The 19,985-nt window shown below is 39.4% G+C and overlaps 1 protein-coding gene across 2 annotated transcripts in view; it reads right to left on the reverse strand.

The window, feature by feature from the left end:
* Positions 1 to 7,053: 7,053 nt before the first annotated feature.
* zeb1a (zinc finger E-box binding homeobox 1a) overlaps positions 7,054 to 19,985 on the reverse strand; it is a 67,569-nt gene continuing 54,637 nt past the window's right edge. For both annotated transcript variants that reach the window (XM_053486139.1, XM_053486140.1), the window contains exon 10: positions 7,054 to 8,202. In XM_053486139.1, the coding sequence (XP_053342114.1) occupies positions 7,634 to 8,202 (569 nt within the window). In that variant the 3' untranslated portion in view covers positions 7,054 to 7,633. The remainder of the gene's footprint in view (positions 8,203 to 19,985) is intronic.

The following is a 19,985-nucleotide window of genomic DNA, read 5'->3' on the forward strand; positions in this document are numbered from 1 at the left end:
ACAATATTTAACAAGTACTAAGAAGAATAAACATGAAGTTTGAACTTTTGCATACTCTCATCTGAATCTTTCTTGCTTTAATAGAAACTTTGTTAGATAGCAGTGAGTATACTGTACAGTAGTTGATAGATGAATGGGTAAAAAGTAAATAGGCGCAGGCCTGACGGTATACTATTTTAGAACAATTAGACTACTGTGGGTCACAAACATATGAGAAAAAAAGGTAATACTAATAATAATTACAGCACATCAAAGCTGGACTCTTTTATGGATAATTCATTAAAGTCAATTTTAATAAGTATGTTACACTTATTATCTGAAATACAATTATTTTAGACCTATTGGGGCTACAGGAGGGATTTGCCATTTAAAATATCATCACTGCCATGAAAGTTCCTCCACAGAATCTGTAAACCATAAGCAACTCTTGACTCTTGCGGTCTAGTGGTTAAACTGGATTGTGGCCAGATAATACTGATCGAACATGGCATGTGGTTTCTGCTTGGATTTTGGAAAATAGCATGTTGGCTATTGATCTCTGGACTGAAGTCTGGGAAGACGTGAAACTTTTTATCCATCATAGGTGATGGGCCCTTCTTTCTCACAAGTCACAGGATCAGCTCTCTTGTTTGGTGGTGATGTGCGTTTACAATAATGATCTGATGTCTCCCTCTGCTGGTTTTAGGGCTGCACTTTTATCCGATCGATCTATCTATCTATCTATCTATCTATCTATCTATCTATCTATCTATCTATCTATCTGTCTGTCTATCTGTCTATCTGTCTGTCTGTCTGTCTGTCTGTCTACTAAGCGAGACCTCCGTACTGTTACACAGAGGTAGTTATGGTCACTTACTTATGTCTACTTGTCTGAATTGAGTGCACTAAAAGTAGCTTCTGCCAAGTGCAGAAGTGTGATGGGGAGGAATTGCATATGACTAAATTAGGGGGGAAAATCGATCTAAGGAGATTGTTGAAACTAGTAAAATTTGGTTAAGAGCTGTAAAATTTCTTAAAATCTGGAAAAATAATGGTGAAGCATCATCTTTGAGGAATAAATGTAAAAAAAAAAAAAAAAAAACCCTGAAGTTGACAACCCTTACGGTACAGTATACTGTACCGTAAGGGCTGTCAACTTCAGGGTCCGGGCTCGATTCCTGGCCAGTCTTGATTCCCATCTCTGTGCGCATGGAGTTTGCATGCTCTCTCCGTGCTTGGTGGGTTTCCTCTGGGTACTCCGGTTTCCTCCCACAGTCCAAAGATATGCAGGTTAGGCCAATTGGCATTTCCAAATTGACCATAGTGTGTGAATGAGTGTGTGTATGTGTGTGTGCCCTGCGATGGATTGGCACCCTGTCCACAGTGTGCCCTGCCCTGGGCCTCCTGGGATGGGCTCCATGTCCCGTGAGTAACACAGTTTGCGATTTTTAATACATTTTAGCTTGATAAATGAGCATGTCTTGATACATGCCACATGAAATTCCACAATATTTTTGTTTTGATGTCAAATGATAACAACTGAGCCAATGGTTCTTTTCTCTCTCACGCTGCAGAAATGTAATCTACGGGGCTCTATGCCCTGTCTTAGTGCGCGTGCATTATTTTTATACTCAACAATCGTGAGCGTGTGTACTGTTTACTATAACAATCTCAGAAGATTTTAATATTACATACAATTAATAAAACAAGAATTGTACATAGAACATATCGGACATCTGAAAAGTATACATACGCTATGCATACTTAGTACTTGGATTGGGCCCCTTTTGTAGCAATTACTGCCTCAATGTGGTCTGGCATGGAAGCTTTCAGCCTGTGGCACTGCTAAGGTGTTATAGAAGACCAGGATGCTTCAATAGTGGCCTTAAGCTCTTTTGCATTGTTTGGTCTCATGTCTCTCATCTTTCTCTTGGCAATGCCCCATAGATTCCCTATGAGGGCAGTAATCCCAGGGTCACTGAACCAGGTTTTTGTGCTTTTGGCAGTGTGGGCAAGTGCCAAGGCTTGCTGGAAAATGAAGTTAGCATCCCCATGAAGCTTGTCTGCGGAAGGAAGCATGAAGTGCTCCAAAATCTCCTGGTAGACAGTTGACCCTGGACCTAATGAAGCACAGTGGACCAACACCAGCAGATGACATGGCTCCTCAAATCAACACAGACTGTGGAAACTTCACACTGGACTTCAAGCATCTTGCAGTGTGTGCCTCTCCATGTACTCTGGGTCCTTTGTTTCCGAATGAGATGCTCTCATCAGAAAAGAGTATTTTGGACCACTCAGCAACAGACCAGTTCTTTTTTTTCTTTAGCCCAGGTAAGACGCTTCTGACATCGTTTGTTGTTCAGGAGCAGCATGACATAAAAAATACAACATTTGAAGCCCATGTCCAGGATCCCTCTGTGTGTGGTGGCTCTTGATGCACTCCAGCCTCAGTCCACTCCTTGTGAAAGTCCCCAATACTTTTAAATGGCCTTTTCCTGACAATCCTCTCCAGGCTGCAGTCATCCCTGCTGCTTCTGCACCGTTTTCTTCCACACTTTTCCCTTCCACAAAACTTTCTATTAATGCAATTACCTTTTAAGGCTTTTCCTCCTTATGGAGAATGACAATGATGGTTTTCTGCACAATTGTCAGGTCAGCAGTCTTTCCCATGATTGTGCTTCCTACTGAACCAGACTGAGGGACCATTTAAAGGCTATGTTATGGCTTAATTTGGCTATAATTTTCTGAGATTGTGGATTTGGGGTTTTCATGAGCTGTAAGCCATAATCATCTAACGCACACGCACAAACGCAGTAATGGAAACACTTACCTGTCTGGATTTATTTGAACTTTTTTTAAAGATAAAGTGCCGGTTAATTTATTTTATTTTTATAAACAAATGTTTCACGATGTAGCACTGTATATATGGGCACTGCACTATAAATACCATATACAACTGCACACTTTCAACTGCTGCTTTCAACACATCAACTTCAGATACAAAATGTTTAGTTGCAGCCTTTTACTGTAAAAAATATATCCTACCAATTTTCAGGTACCAATGTAAATAGGTAATCAGTGTTATTCATGTCAACTGTCAGTAGTCATAATATTATGGCTGATATTATGGTGTGTGTGTTTGTGTGTGTGTATATATATATATATATATATATATATACATATGCAGCTACAGTATATACAATTAACCCTTGGATCCTAAGTATAATTCATTCTGGAAGCGTGCTTGTAGTCTGGATCACTCATATCAGAGATTCTATTATTTCTTATAGGGAAATTAGCTTTGATATGAGTTGAACCCAAAAATATTTATATAACAATGATTAATACAAAATATAAACTAAAAAATAAAACAAATAAATATTGACTAACTGAGTGATGCAAGTGCACTAAGTCTTGCAAAACACTCTCAGACCGATTTACTCACAATCCAAGGTTTCATGATATCTATCTATCTACACTCACCTAAAGGATTATTAGGAACACCTGTTCAATTTCTCATTAATGCAATTATCTAATCAACGAATCACATGGCAGTTGCTGCAATGCATTAAGGGGTGTGGTCCTGGTCAAGACAATCTCCTGAACTCCAAACTGAATGTCAGAATGAGAAAGAAAGGTGATTTAAGCAATTTTGAGCGTGGCATGGTTGTTGGTGCCAGACCGGTCTGGATTTTCACGCACAACCATTTCTAGGGTTTACAAAGAATGGTGTGAAAAGGGAAAAACATCCAGTATGTGGCAATCCTGTGGGCAAAAATGCCTTGTTGATGCTAGAGGTCAGAGGAGAATGGGCCGACTGATTTAAGCTGATAGAAGAGCAACTTTGACTGAAATAACCACTCGTTACAACCAAGGTATGCAGCAAAGCATTTGTGAAGCCACAACACGCACAACCTTGAGGCGGATGGGCTACAACAGCAGAAGACCCCACCGGGTACCACTCATCTCCACTACAAATAGAAAAAAGAGGCTACAATTTGCACGATCTTACCAAAATTGGAAAGTTGAAGACTGGAAAAAATGTTGCCTGGTCGGATGAGTCTCGATTTCTGTTGAGACATTCAAATGGTAGAGTCAGAATTTGGCATGAACAGAATGAGAACATGGATCCATCATGCCATGTTACCACTGTGCAGGCTGGTGGTGATGGTGAAATGGTGTGGGGGATGTTTTCTTGGCACACTTTAGGCCCCTTAGTGGGCATCGTTTAAATGCCACGAGCTACCTGAGCATTGTTTCTGACCATGTCCATCCCTTTATGGCCACCATATACCCATCCTCTTATGGCCACTTCCAGCAGGATAATGGACTATGTCATAAAGCTTGAATCATTTCAAATTGGTTTCTTGAACATGACAATGAGTTCACTGTACTAAAATGGCCCCCACAGTCACCAGATCTTAACCCAATAGAGCATCTTTGGGATGTGGTGGAACGGAAGCTTCGTGCCCTGGATGTGCATCACACAAATCTCCATCAACTGCAAGATGCTATCCTATTAATATGAGCCAACATTTCTTAAGAATGCTTTCAGCACCTTGTTGAATCAATGCCACATAGAATTAAGGCAGTTCTGCAGGTGAAAACTGTGACCTCCCCCTCCAGGGTAAAGGGTTCGATTCCCAACTTGTCTGTGTGTGTGGATGAATGAAAGATTAGCCAGTGCTCACAATTAGATGTAAATTGGGAGTGCACCTGTGGCTGTACTTATTGTCCAACATTTATTAGAATATACAGATTACGGCTCAGAGATGACTCTTTATGGAACTGCAAAATGTAGCACCAGCCATTTCTTTACACACAAACACATATCTCACATTTACACTTTCACTTTGTTTATAAAAAAAAGGAACTGAAGACAGGGGCATGGTTAAAAAAATGAACACTGGTTAACGCACAAAACAAAGAAACAACACCAGCAAATCTATTTATACAGGTGTATGGACAATAACTTTTAGTTCCAAGGAAGGACTATTGTCCTGCTTATGCTACAGCACAAAAGCGTCCTATAAAGTTGTGTGCGTCCAACCTTGTAATACCATTTCAGGAAAGGCCCGATTTCGTCAGGTGTCCGGTTTTGACTATACAGTATGCTAAAGAAAATATCTGTACTTATACTTAACTGTATTTCTGCATGACATTGTGTTACATAACTAAAGAGGCTTTTTAGTATTTTATGCCTAAATTTTGCCACCAGCTGACTAATGAGCATGCTTTCCTTCAAGACACCCCTAATAATGCAAAAAGTGTTTGAAATAAGAAGTGAATCAGGTTGCAGACAGTGATCAAAACAAACTTCACAACTGGCAGAAAGTGGAAGGAGGAGGAGTTTTTTTTTTTTTTTTTACTATAAAAAAGGCTACTAAAACCAGTCCTGTACTTTTGATACTTAAGTACATTTTAAAGTAAATACATGTGTAAATGGAAGATTTCACCTTTTACTCGAGTAATACTTATCCTAGGGAATCTTTACTTTTACTCAATTACTGGATTTTGGCCCTCCTTTTACTTCAGACATTACATTATTACAAATGAATTTCAGTACAAGAAAAACAAGAGGTGGAAAAAAATTAATAAAACTGAAAACTTTACGGTCATGGATATTTTAATACTGATGGTAAATACACAATACACATGTGTATTGATGTAAACACAAACATTTAGAAATAATCCATCACAATGAATAATACTGTAATGTGTAAAGGTTAAAACCTTTAAGGTAAAACAACATTAAACACACATTCACTCCCTTCTGTCTCTTAGATCAAGTGCACTACAATGTGTTAATTCCTTCCTTGTCACATTGCCATTTCCTGCTTTTCTTATAATTCTTCTGCTTTTTGTCTCCGAAGCAGTAGTGTGGGGTCCAGTGCCTTCTGACTGATTTACTTAAGGTAATTACCCTACTTACTACGAGTATCATAACTAACCAGAAATCAGCCTGTTTTTGTTTTAATTATTAGGGAAAATTACTTTAGAATAAAAAAAAATGGCCCTTAGTGTCCATAACACTGACATCCGAACGAAATCAAATAAAGATGTTATACTGCTCCAAGCCAAATTAAGCACCCATATATTGGTTGGTATTCACAAGGCCAGAATCTAAAACAGTGTAAACCCAGACTATAACACATAAAGTAACAGTCAAAAACTTACTTCATCGTAATAAATGATGAATTTGTCTATTTTTCTTTTTCTTAAATGCTACAAAAACTGGCTTAAAACATTAAGTACATCAAAATTTAACTTAATTTGGTTTCCAGAATGCTTTTTTAGGAAACGACACATCTAGCAATGTTAAAAATAAGTCATAAATTGTCTTTATTTAAATTATAAATTTGTTTATGTATTAGTGAATTAATAGAAATGGATGGCACATACAGCTTGGCGGTCTTGCATAAGGCTGGCAAGGGGTTCCCTAGAACTTTTTAATTTATGACAAATGAACACACTGAGAATTCAATAATGCTAAGTGAAAAAAAAGTGTTCTCATATAACTGCATATGATAAACTGGCTGATCTACAAATCTAATGATTCACATTACTTAAATACAAAATTTAAATGGCTTCAAAATTGGTTACCTAAAGTGTTACAATTTTAAGTGCATGTTATGAGTAGGATGCGATAAAATTAAAACTCTATATAAGTTGTATTTCTATAGGCACATCTACTGCACCCTTGAATGAATATAATTCTATGATAAAGAGAGCTAACACTGATGTGACATACACAGTTCCCTGACTGAAGTGTTTTTGAACTGTAATGTTCCTAAATACTATACCACAGAAAAGTGCATTTTACAGTATGCATCATCCATAAAGTATCACCAACATAGCATAGATGATTACTTCATGAACAATTTACATCGTCACTATTACTTTTTAAACATCATCCAATTCTTTTTGCAGATATTATCATTTAGGAGTGTTTACATAAAATTTGAATTGAACACAGATGCCAACCAAATGTCATTTTGTAACATAAAAAAAAAATATATATATATATATATATATATATATATATATATATATATATATATATATTTTGACGGATTACATATATCAACTTATTTTATCTAAATAAATGATCAAATGATACGTAAGCACAAACTTCCTTCATACAGACAAAACGAAAACACTAAGTTAACACTGGCTGGCCTTATTAGAATAAAAATACTGAATGGTATTTACTTGAGGCATTATGTATCCATAAAGAAAATCATAAATGTACCTACAGTGCATCTTAGTTTTTTCATATCTAAAAGAAGTACTAAAATATTGATAAAATACTGATTTACTAAACTTCCCTGGCAATAAAAATGTGTAGAAATCTCACCTGACTACAGATGAAACAATTCAAAGAAATAATAAGGAACAGTAACAAATAAGTTGAGGTTGTGGTTCAGTAAAACCTATAAATTGAATTTGGTTATTGAATTTAGAAAAAAAATGTTTGTTATATAGATAGTTTACAGACAGCTGTAATATGTGGATTAGGCACACCTGTGATTTATACACAGTAAATTAATTACACAAAATAAACCTTCAAAGTAATCCACTGTCTTAAAAAGTCAACCAAGAGCTTATTAGGTCTTAACAGTTCACAATATGGAGTTAGTAGGGAGAAACATTATTACTTGTTTTCTACAGTGTCATTAAACAAATCATTTTTCATTGGTTTCCCTATTTCCTCCTCTGTGTTCCTGTCCATCAGGTCTCCCATGCCCAAAGTTTTTACCATTTCCTTTTGCGGAGTACACAACTCCACTGGGTTTTGTCTCACCTGTTTTTTTTCTGCCATCCCCACTTCCTCCTCCTCTTCATAATATTCCTCACCGACCCTAACTACTCTTATGTCACTCATGTCAAAGACAGAAAAATCTTCATCACAATCTTTTTCTTCATCTGGTTCTTCGTCGTCATATATCTCCTCCTCAGCTTCACTCTCCCTCTCATCTGAGTCAAGCTGTGAGGGAGGTGTAGATGAAGTATTATTTGGCTCTGGCTGGTCATAAACCTCTTTCTTGCAGTAGGAGTAGCGATGGTTCATGTGTTGGGAGTAAGAGCCGGAGTGTGAGAAGCGTTTGCCACATTTATCACACTGGTACGGCTTCTCCCCGGAGTGCAGACGCGAGTGCTCAATTAGGTGGTGCTTGTGTTTAAATGCCTTTTTACAGACTCCGCACTCATGAGGACGTTTACCTGTATGGTAAAAAATTTTATAAATGTTTAGACGATGCTGTACTAATAGCAGATGTATGCATGTTTAAGAGTGCCTGCCAGATCTGCCATCTACAACAATGCCAGATCTGCCATCTCAACAATGAAAACGGTATACCATGTAAATTCATGCCCACATTTTTGGAAAGGGATGTCCCATAAGCTTTTACCTATGATGGTCACCACATACTTTTAGCCATTTATTTTTAACAAATTTAGTACGTCAAAATGAAACTTAATTTGGTTTCCAGAATCCTTTTTCAAGAAACAACACATCTAGCAAAGTTTTAAAATAAGTCATAAATTGTCTTTATTTAAATTATAAATGTGTTTATGTGTTAGTGAATTAATAGGAATGAATGGCACATACAGCTCGGCGGTCTTGCATTAGGCTGGCAAGGGGTTCCCTAGAACTTCTTAATTTATGACAAATAAACACACTAATAATTCAATAATGCTAAAAATGTAAAAAAAAAAAAAAAATGTGTTCTCATATAACTGCATATGATGATCAAAACTTATTTTATAGATTATAGATCCAACTGATATGCCATTATGCTTTGTTAAAACAACCCTGTTGCTTTTAAATCATGCCTTTATACTCTAGGATTGGCTCATATGCCTCTACACGCATATTACATCCATAGGCTGGTGGAACATTACCAAACATCTGCTATTTTGTTTTTACTTTCTGGTGGCATCACAGTCATGAGGAAAGCTACATGTAGGCATAAGAGCAAAAAACTGTGGACAGATTAATACAGGTTGTCCCTACCCCAGAGCGGTGGGTGTGTTTGGGTTAGGAGGGAAGTGCATGAAGCGATGCACCCATCATGCATAGTGCCCACTGTACAAGCCTTTGGAGACTTTATGATTGGGCTTCATTTGGTCAGATCTTGGCTCAGCAATGTAATGCGTCAATAAAACGGAAGTCAGCTGATGACTTGAATATACTAAATGCCCAGGCAATGTACAGTATATGGTAATATACAGTATATTTGTGCAAACAAAGGTTGTACAGGGATGAGGTGCATAATTAGGGTAAGGGCTATCTTTGATAATGACTCGCCTTTGGAGACAATTTTTTTTAAATAGTGATGTTGTGCCTGAAGAGCCAGAAGAGAGGAGTTTAGCAAACAGGTAAGGTCCTTAGAGATGTGGACTCCAACATAAAGCTGGGTCCATACTCAATAACAGCGCTGTTCATGTAAATGGCAGCATAATTGATGTGAGCTCATCAGAAATTCACAATGACCTCCTTCATCTTCTCGGTGTTAAATTCCAGGTTATTGTCCTCATACCACACCCTCAGGTCCTGGATCTCCTCCCTATTTACCGTCCCTTACCTCTGATCAGGCCTATTACCAAAGTGTCATCTGTAAATTTGACAATGTTGTTAAAGGCATAGGGAGTACATGCGTGGGGACAAGACCTCCAGTGCTGAGGATGAGATTTTCTAGTCGGACAGACTCTGGTGTGTTTGTATGACTAAATGGTCCAGTTACAAAATGGTGTGCTGATGCCAGTGGAAATGGTGTTTTTTGTTAACCTATTTGGAAAATGGGCAAATCCATATGGGTTCAAAGTGGGTGGAAGGCAGGCTTTAAGGTGGGTGAGTACCAGTCTTTTAAAGCACGATGACAGAGGTGAGTGCGACAGGGCAAAATCCACTAAGTGCTGTTGCAGCTGAATTATTTAGCACTGGCCAAAGTTAGCAGTCATAAAGCAGGTGGTGATAGCTCCCTGAGCCAACAACAGTTTTCTGTGAAGACCTTAGGCAGCTGCTCTGCACATGCTCTAAATACCTGGCCAGGAATGCCATCAGGGTCAGCTGCTTTCTTTGCATTCACCCTGCTCAGGGTAGCACACCCTTTATATCTGGAGAGTAAGAGGGGCTGCTCACTTGGAATTCCATCTTTAGCACAGATTTCATGTTTCCCTATTTAAAATGAGTGTAGAAGAGGTTAAGCCTATCGGCGAGTTAGGCAGAGCTGGAACTGGAGTGAGCCAGTTCATCCAGGGCTTCTGCTTGAGAATCCACTTTTTCCACAACAACTCCAGTTTCCAGAGTTGGTAAAGATGTTGATGTTTGAGTCAGTTTTGGCCTAAGCAGCAAATTCACTCCCTGTATGTGAGAACTGTTGCTGGAAAGGGGCATAAGCACCATCCAGCTAGAAACTAACAGATTTGTTTGTTGACTGGAGAGTACTTGGGCAGCAGAAACAACAAATGATGTTCAGATTGTCCAAGGTAGGGGAGGAGAATGATTCTGCGTACATCTGCCACGCTTGTATAGACATGACTATCACAGCATACTAGATTTGGGGTGGATGTCTTATGTTCAGGAGGTGCAGTAGGTATTATAAATAGAGATGTGTGGTATATATATGTACATATAAACAATGTGCAGTGGTGAAGACATGTTAAGAATATAACGAACAATACTGTATATAAGATACATATAGTTTACAGTGCCACATTTCTTTTATGTTTCAACCTCATCTAAAACGAATTTAAATCCTTTTTTGCGACATCATTCTGCGCACAATCCCCAACAATTATTAAGTAAAAACAGGTGTCTAAGTTCTTTTGCTAATTTATTAAAATAGAGACTGAAATATTTACATACAGTAAGTCAGATCACTAAATACTTGATCAAAGCACTTTTTGCTTGTGAATAATGCTACAGTGGGGAAAATAATTATTTGATACCCTGTAGATTTTGTAAAGTTTAATCACTTACGAAAAACAAAGGGTCTTTATTTTTTATAGTAGGATAGAGAAAGCATATCAATAAAAAAAACAGAAAAACACAGTATATAAATTGAGTTGCATTTCAATAAGTAAAATGAGTATTTGATCCCCCTAACAACCATCAATAATTATGGCTCCCATCGACTGATTATGTGCTCATGTGGTACACACTAACTTGTTACATGTATAAAAGACACATGTCCACAGAATCTTTAACTTCTATTCAAACCTCACTACCATGGGCACTATGTTCTCTAGTGGAGTATGTTCTCTAGTGGAGTTTGGCGTTCCGCAAGGTTCAGTTTTAGGTCCACTGCTTTTTTCCCTTTACATGCTTCCTCTGGGCAACATAATCCGTAAGCATGGTATTAGTTTTCATTGTTATGCTGACGATACACAGTTATATGTCTCAGCAAAACCTGATGAGAAAAAACAGCTTACTAAAATTGAACAATGTGTGCAGGACATAAGAAATTGGATGCTAATTAACTTCCTTCTGCTTAATCAGGATAAGACAGAAGTTCTAGTCATAGGACCGCATACAGCTAGGAGTAAAATTTTTGATTACACCGTAACTTTAGATGGCCTTTCTGTTCCATCAAATGCAACAGTGAAAGACCTTGGTGTGATTATTGATTCCAGCCTTTCATTTGAAGCTCATGTAGATAATATCACCAGGATAGCGTTCTTTCACCTCAAAAATATTGCCAGGATAAGAAATTTATTGTCGCTAAACGATCCAGAAAAACTAGTTCATGCTTTTATCACCTCTAGGTTGGACTATTGTAATGCCTTACTGTCTGGTTGTTCAGCTAGATGCATAAATAAGCTTTAGCTAGTCCAGAATGCAGCAGCAAGAGTCCTCACTAGAACCAGAAGATATGAGCACATCACCCCTATCTTATCTTCACTGCATTGGCTCCCTGTGAAATTTCGCATTGCTTTTAAAATACTACTCTTGACATATAAAGCATTAAATGGTCTCGCGCTGCAGTACCTGAGCGAACTGCTAGTGTCTTACGATCCGCCACGCCTACTTCGATCAAAGGATGCAGGCTGCTTGTCAGTACTGCGTATTATGAAAATACAGCTGGGGGCAGAGCTTTTTCTTACAAAGCCCCAAAATTATGAAATAGTTTTTCAAATAGTGTTCGGGACTCAGACACAGTCTCAGTGTTTAAGTCCAGGCTAAAAACCTATTTATTTAGCCAAGCATTTTTATAAATAGATTTGCCATAGGTAAAGGAGCAGATCTGGGGGACTCATGGACGTAGAGTATTATGGTGAACTGGTATGTTTGGATGCTGTCTTCCTCACTCTCATTGATCACTCAGGTTTGCTGACTGTAAGGTGATTGTTTGCTTTACATCTCAGGAAGCCCTCATGTTTGTGTTTCCTTCTGGCTCTCCCTTTTAGTTATGCTGTCATAGTTAGTCCTGCCGGAGTCTTTGCTTGCACTCTACAGTTAATATACATTCACATTATACATTGTGTGACTGTGACCATACCTAACTGCCATCTCTCCTCTTCTTCTCTTTCCTCTCTCCTCCTGTCTCCCCCTTTCACTCTTTCTCTCTCTCTGTCGAGCTACACATGTCGTTCCTGAGCTGCCAGTGATCCAGACCCCCTCTGCCCTCCGGACCTGTCTGACCCATCCTGGTGCCCCGCTTCTGGCAGAAGATCTCGTCACATGGATGCCCCGTGTGTCTCTCTGGGATGCGTCTGGTGTCTGGGGATGATTCTCTCTACCTAGAAAATGGTTCTGCCCTTGACTGGTGTTGGCAACTGTTTCTCTGGGGACTTGACAGTTCGATAGTTCAGGACTGGAAATTCTTCTGCCTCGGTCGTCAATAACTACCTGGACTCCATATTAATATCAATTAACATCAGCTATTATAGCTGAACTGCCTGCCACCTAACACACTGTATAAATGCAGATCATTTACTGCTTTCTGTTTTACCCAAGTAAGGATGGGTTCCCTGTTAAGTCTGGTTCCTCTCAAGGTTTTTTCCTATTACCATCTCAGGGAGTTTTTCCTTGCCACTGTCGCCCTCGGCTTGCTCACCAGGGACAAACTGACCATTTTGATTCATACAAATTCACATTTCATACAAACTTAAATAATTATTGTAAGGGCCATATTTCATTCTTGTGATTTGTTGTTATGTTTATCTTATTTCAGTTTATTAGTTAAGCATTAAGCATTAAGTATCATACTTATAATTTGTATTGTGACATCATTTCATGAGTTGTTCTGTGACATCATCCCACAGTTATGCAGTTTCATGTCTATCACGCACGTTAGTTGTTAGTTGTTGTTAAGACACGGAAGGATACAGAAAGGTGTGGAGCACACAAGCTTTTGACCGTGAGACAATAAGCTAAAAGGAATACAGTAAAATAAGTTGTTGTAACTGTAATCTATCGAAGCTACAGAACGCAGCAAGCGACTTGTCGTGACTACAGTGGATATATGCAAGAAACTGTAACAACCGTTGTTTTTGATGTTGAAAATAAACAAGAGATAAAGAAATCAACGAAAGTCTGAAGTCGTCAGTGAAACTGTGTAACAAAAGACACGCGTCAGAACTTGTGAATAACATGCACGTACATGTAAAGTCAAAAGCTTGCTCCGCCGCAGAAATGAAGATAAGTGATTTAAGAGTGTGAACGTGGAATGAAGAGCGCGCGTGCGATTTCAAAAACGCACATCGACTGCCAACAAGCAACCGAAAGCGAGAAGAGGACTTGCCTGCCTTAAACTTCACCATGTCACACGGCGAGGACAACGCCGCTATCGCCGAATCTGAGCAGGTGATGTGCTCGACGAACCGAAGAGCGCCAGAGAAGGCAAGTGGAGTCAGCTGACTGTATTATACAATGAACTAGAGGCGCTTATGGACAATGCTTGTAATTTGCATGACGTTAAAGCCAAGCGCCGCCAATACAAAGCGCTGCTAAATGACTTTATTGAAAGCAATGTAACAGTGCGATCGTGCGCAAAGGATGAAGAGCGTGAAACCGATCAGCACCACTGGTTTCACCCTAGATTAACGCGCTGCTCAGAATTCATGGTAAGAGTGAAGTCGTGAATCGCGGACACTAGTAATCGCTTTAAGTTGCCCCAAACAGGTGACGTTGGAGTTTCGCCAAACGACAGTGTGTCAATGCTGGAGCGCAAGACGCCCGCCCCCCAAAGGCACGGAAGCGTAACGCCAGCGGCATCCAAGAGGTTCCTAACATCAGCAGCATCCGAATCTCGACTAAAAAAAGCAGAAGCCAACAGAGCAGCTTTGCTGGCTAAAGCAGCAACTTTGAGAGATCGGCAGGCGCTGGAACTGGAGGAAGCACAACTAAAGGCTAAACAAGCACAATTAAAAGCACAAAAGGAAAGGCTGGAAATGGAAACGGCGCTTGCAATGGCCGATGCTGAACTAAATTCTTACCAGAACCGTAAAAAACAACATCCTGCCAGACGGAGCGTGGTCGCCGAAACGAGTGGTGCATGCCCCCTGGAACTGGAGCACAACGACCTCTGCGACCACAGTTCGGCAACGGAATACCTCGAGCTGCCATCACGCCTCCGAGCAACCCACTTAAGCATGCCAGTGAGTGCCAAACCCATAATGTCAAGCACGCTAATGGAACGGCCCACCCAAGGTAACAAACACTCACTTTACAACACTGACATAGTGGAGCCTCAGGGTAGGATGCCAATTCAGGCAGACCTTACAGAAATGTTTGCAAAGAGTCAGAGGCAACTTTCCTTACCTCCGCGCGACGTTCCTTTCTTCTATGGTGACCCTTTTGAGTTCACGTCCTTTGTAAGAGCCTTTAAACATGCCATCGAAACCAAAACTGATAGCAATCTGGAAAGGCTGTTCTTTCTTGAGCAGTATACTAAAGGACAGCCTAGGGACCTAGTGACAAGCTGCCAGCTTATGCCAGACAATGCTACCAACTTGAGGAGTGTTGCCTCAAAACTGCCCTACAAATTGCGTGAAAAATGGAGAAGCCAAGTATACAAGTACAAGGAGCGCAATCAGGAAAGAGCTAAGTTCGTGCAGCTGATGAAATTCGTAGAACGAGAAGCAAAGGTAGTGTCCAACCCACTTTTTGGAGACCTGAACGTTTCGACTAGTGGTAAAAAACACAGCAACAAATCCCCTCCAGGATTCAAGCAAAAAATGGAAGAAAAGAGAGGTAGCAGCTTTGCGACCGGCGTAAAACAGGTTGGTAAAAATCATAAAGACTCAATTACAGTAGAGTAGTGGTGCATTAGTTATTAGTGCCTTCACTAAACCTTGTGCATCCTGTGAGCAAGATCATACCCTAGATGAATGCCACCAGTTGATTGACGGATGACGGATGAGACATATAAGGTCAAATTGGACTTTCTAAAAAAGAATGAATTCTGCTTTGGCTGTTTAGTAAAAGGACATTTAAGCAAAGGCTGCACGAGGAAAATTACATGTCAGTTGTGCTCAAAGAAACATCCTTGCATGCTACACATTGCAGCAAAAGACACAGCTCAAGCGATCGTAAAGGCTGACGAAACCGAACCAGTTTAAACATTGCCTGTTACAGCGAGTCACGAAACGAGTGTGTGTATCGGGGCTGGAGATGACTGTATTCTCTCCATAGTACCTGTTAAAATAAAGTCCAAGGAAGGTAACAAGACAGTAGAAGTATACGCCTTTATGGACCCAGGTAGCTCTGCTACCTTTTGTACAGAGTCATTAGCAAGGCGATTAAACGTACAAGGTAAAAAAATTGACATCATGTTAAGCACCATGAACGCGGGGAAACAAGTAGAAAGTTGCGTGCTTACTGACCTAGAGGTTAGTAGTCTGGAAGAAAACACCTTTGTTGAACTCCCCAAAGTGTTCACACAAACGAGTATCCCAGTCTCAGTGGAAAACATTCCACAACAGCACGACATCGATAAGTCGAATAAACTATATAAAACTATATAATAAAACTATATAAGACTACATGGCCTTTATAAGACTCAACTTTTTTTAAGCGCACTCACCATAACGAAAAAACTTAATGATTTTGTAAATGTTTGAAAGCAAAAAAGGTGCGCTGTTCTGTATTGTTTTTGGTGAACTTAAGCGCGTCAGAAAATAAACGCAAACGTTTTTTTAAATGGTCAGAGTCAGTTTGCTTGCTGTTTTCCCGACACATCCATAATCAAACTTCATGGAAAACTTCATGAGTGCTGATTTAGACTGTGGAGTAAATTAAAGAGGAGAATCACGATGCCGAATCGAAGTCCTGAGCCCAAACCTCATTTAAATTAAATGAAATTAACAAATATTATAAGTAAAAAAAAAAATAGCCCATGTTTAGAAACCTTTTATAAATTCTTTCCGACATGAGTTGGCCCGGTGTTATGCGCAGAGCAACGGGAGATTTCCTGAAGTTTCGAAATCGCGGGGCATTTTTTCTAAATAGATGCTATCTTTAATAACTGATGGAGGTTTTAAACTGTATACACACACATTCCTTCCTAAACAACTCTTAAAACTACACCTGTGACACAATAAACAATAATATTTCGAACATTCTGCAGGCTGATACGAGAGAATAATGAATAAACCAGTTGTTGGGTCAAAATAACCCAACCAGGTGTTTATTTGTAAACTACATCTCATATGAGCCAACATGAGCAACCCAACAATGTGTTTAAAGTACCTGAAATAATCCAGAACTTAAATAACAATAAACAGATACAGAGATACGCTGTATAACAGTCACTATTGTAATGAGCAACGAGCGAAAATGTCACTTTGCGCCACCTGGCGGCCATTTTACGAATGACTTTAAAATGCAACTGATTTATTTTGGCCGCTGACGTTTTTACACGGCGGTGAGCGCGACGGTAATAACCAATCCAATTGATCAACTACTGTATGCAACTTTCCTTGACTTTATCCATTTATACGCACTTCTTCATGACAAAACACTTTTTTCGTACTGCGCACAAACATTTTGGATAAATAATGGCACCAGGTACACCGTCAGGCCACCAAAAACGAAAAACTGCACACTATTTTTCTATGTGGCATTTATTTTTGTTCACACACAGTTACAAATGAACTCCTAGTAAGCACTGATAAAAGCAGCCAACAGAGTTTTTAACCAAACCAGTGCATGGATAATTTTTGACTCTTATTTAACTAATTTCTCTTGTTTATTTTCAACATCAAAAACAATGGTTGTTACAGTTTCTTGCATAAATCCACTGTAGTCACGACAAGTCGCTTGCTGCGTTCTGTAGCTTCGATAGATTACAGTTACAACAACTTATTTTACTGTATTCCTTTTAGCTTACTGTCTCACGGTCAAAAGCTTGTGTGCTCCACACCTTTCTGTATCCTTCCGTGTCTTAACAACAACTAACAACTAACGTGCGTGATAGACATGAAACTGCATAACTGTGGGATGATGTCACAGAACAACTCATGAAATGATGTCACAATACAAATTATAAGTATGATACTTAATGCTTAACTAATAAACTGAAATAAGATAAACATAACAACAAATCACAAGAATGAAATATGGCCCTTACATTTCCAGCCCTGACAGGCAGGAAGACTGACAATTACACACATTTTTGTTTTGTTGTTTTTTCTTTTTTTTTACAATTGGGCCACGACATTTACTATTGAATTAAAATTTGAATCAGCTTTCTTAACACTTTAAACATTTGTTAACGGTTTAACTTAAGGTATTCATATCGCTGCGTACCAAATGAAAGGAACATGACTACTTTATAAGGTAATTAACAGTCCATTTCACATATGAGGCACAGCTTATCGATGGGTCTTTCCAGGGTACTGGTTTTAGTTTTGACCAGTACACGTCTCACAAGTCCTTTTTTAATAGGGAACACTTTCGTGATCCGTCCGGCGACCCATGAATTTCTTAGAGAAGACTCATCAATTATTAGAACTACGTCTCCAATCGAGAGGTTTTTTCTCACCTGAGACCAATTTTGGCGCTCCTGAAGCAAGGGCAAGTATTCACGCACCCATCGCTTCCAGAATAGGTCGGCAAGATATTGAATTGGCTTCCACTTGCGACGTGCGTAAATGTTCTCTTTTTTTAAAAGTCCAGGAGGCAAGTTTGGCTGTTTTTTCATCAGCAGCAGGTGGTTAGGTGTCAGGGGCTCCACGGCTGTGGGATCGTCTGTAGCAGTGGTAAGGGGACGGTCATTCATTATAGCTTCCATCTCACACAGGAATGTATGCAAGCTCTCATCGTTTAGTGTTTGTTCTTTTAGTACAGACCTCAAGATTTTTTTAACTGATCTTATCTGCCTTTCCCATATTCCACCGAAGTGAGACCCAGCAGGAGGATTAAATATCCATTGTATCCCCTTTTGCATGAGGACACCTTCAATTTTTGACTGATTCCACTGTTGGATAGCTTTACGCAATTCAGTCTCAGCGCCTATGAAGTTTGTTCCATTATCACTTCTCATAACTGACACCTGGCCTCTTCTGCACATGAAGCGTCAAATAGCATTTAAGCAGGAGTCTGTATCTAATGACTGCGCGACTTCAATGTGCATGGCTCTTGTTGTCAGACAAGTAAGCAATACGCCATATCTTTTAACATTACTTCTACCCCGTTTGACCTCGAAGGGTCCAAAATAGTCTACCCCTACGTTAGTGAACGGTGGGTGATCTGGTGTTATTCCATCGCGTGGCAGTTCTGACATTTTTTGTTCACTATTCTTCGCTCTGATCTTTCTGCATGTCACACAACTGGACAGAAACTTTCTCACAAGGGAATTTGCTGTCGGAATCCAGTATTTCTGCCGCAATTTTGAAAGCATATAATTCCTTCCACAATGTCCGACCTGTTTGTGAGTGTTTCTTAAGATTAGAGTTGTAATGTGTGAGTCTTTGGGTATAATGACAGGGTGTTTTGCGTGCTCAGGCATTGCAGACCTACCAAGACGTCCTCCAACTCTTAGCACTCCATCCTGCAGTACTGGATCTAGTTTGGAGAGACAACTGTTTCTTTTTACGGATGCATTACCCTTTTGTAACATGGAGATTTCGTCTTTGAATTTTTGGTTTTGAATGAACTTAATGACTTCGTTTTCTGCCATTGTTAAGTCCTTAATTGTTAGAGACTTATGGTTTTCTGTTATTGAGTTGTTTGCCTGTCCCTTAATCCTTTTTGTTCTCTGTTTAAGCGTGTCCTTAACGCAAAGAATCCAGGCAACGGATCTTTTTAACTTATACCAGTCAGAGTGATGTCATCCTCTTTCGTCGACAGATTGTGAATGTTCTCTCTGGTGTTTTAAGAAAGGGGGGACCATGGGTCCAATTGTTGTATTTCATGAATTTTTCACAGAAGACTCCTCTGGAAGCAGCGTCAGCTGGGTTTTTTTGAAGTGTTGACATACCTCCACTGCTGTGGCTTGGTTGACTCTCGTATGATGGAGATTCTGTTAGCGACAAAGGTTTTAAAGCGAAGTTTTTCATTAACAATGTATCTCAAGACAGTTGTGCTGTCGGTCCAAAATTACAGAGTCCAGCAGTTCTATTTCCAGTTGACCTTTCAACATTTTGTTGTTGTTTACAGCAACCAGTGCCGCTGTCAATTCCATTCGGGGGATACGCACGCATAGTTTTCCCGAGCGCGAGGAATTTTTTTGTGCTAAATAATAATTATGCAGTATAATAATTCCTATTAATCCTGGGTTGTTCTTTTAGTGTCACTATAGTGCTTTACGATGCCAGACAACATTCAAATACAAATTATCCACCCTCCCCAGGTGTGAATCGGCTGTTCTCACCTATACATTCAGAGAAACTGAAATGCACTTCTCCCCACTTTAAAAACCTCTTGAATCTAAGGCTGACTTTCAGTGATTTAAATTTGTGTAATTTTAATCTTCTGGATTCTAGATTCCAAAGTTAACATTGTTGCCCTTTTTAATCCTTGGAATGAAAGAACTTGAGATTTTCCTTATAATAGCATA

This window comes from Clarias gariepinus, chromosome 25 (assembly GCF_024256425.1).
Source record: "Clarias gariepinus isolate MV-2021 ecotype Netherlands chromosome 25, CGAR_prim_01v2, whole genome shotgun sequence".
NCBI lineage: Eukaryota > Metazoa > Chordata > Actinopteri > Siluriformes > Clariidae > Clarias > Clarias gariepinus.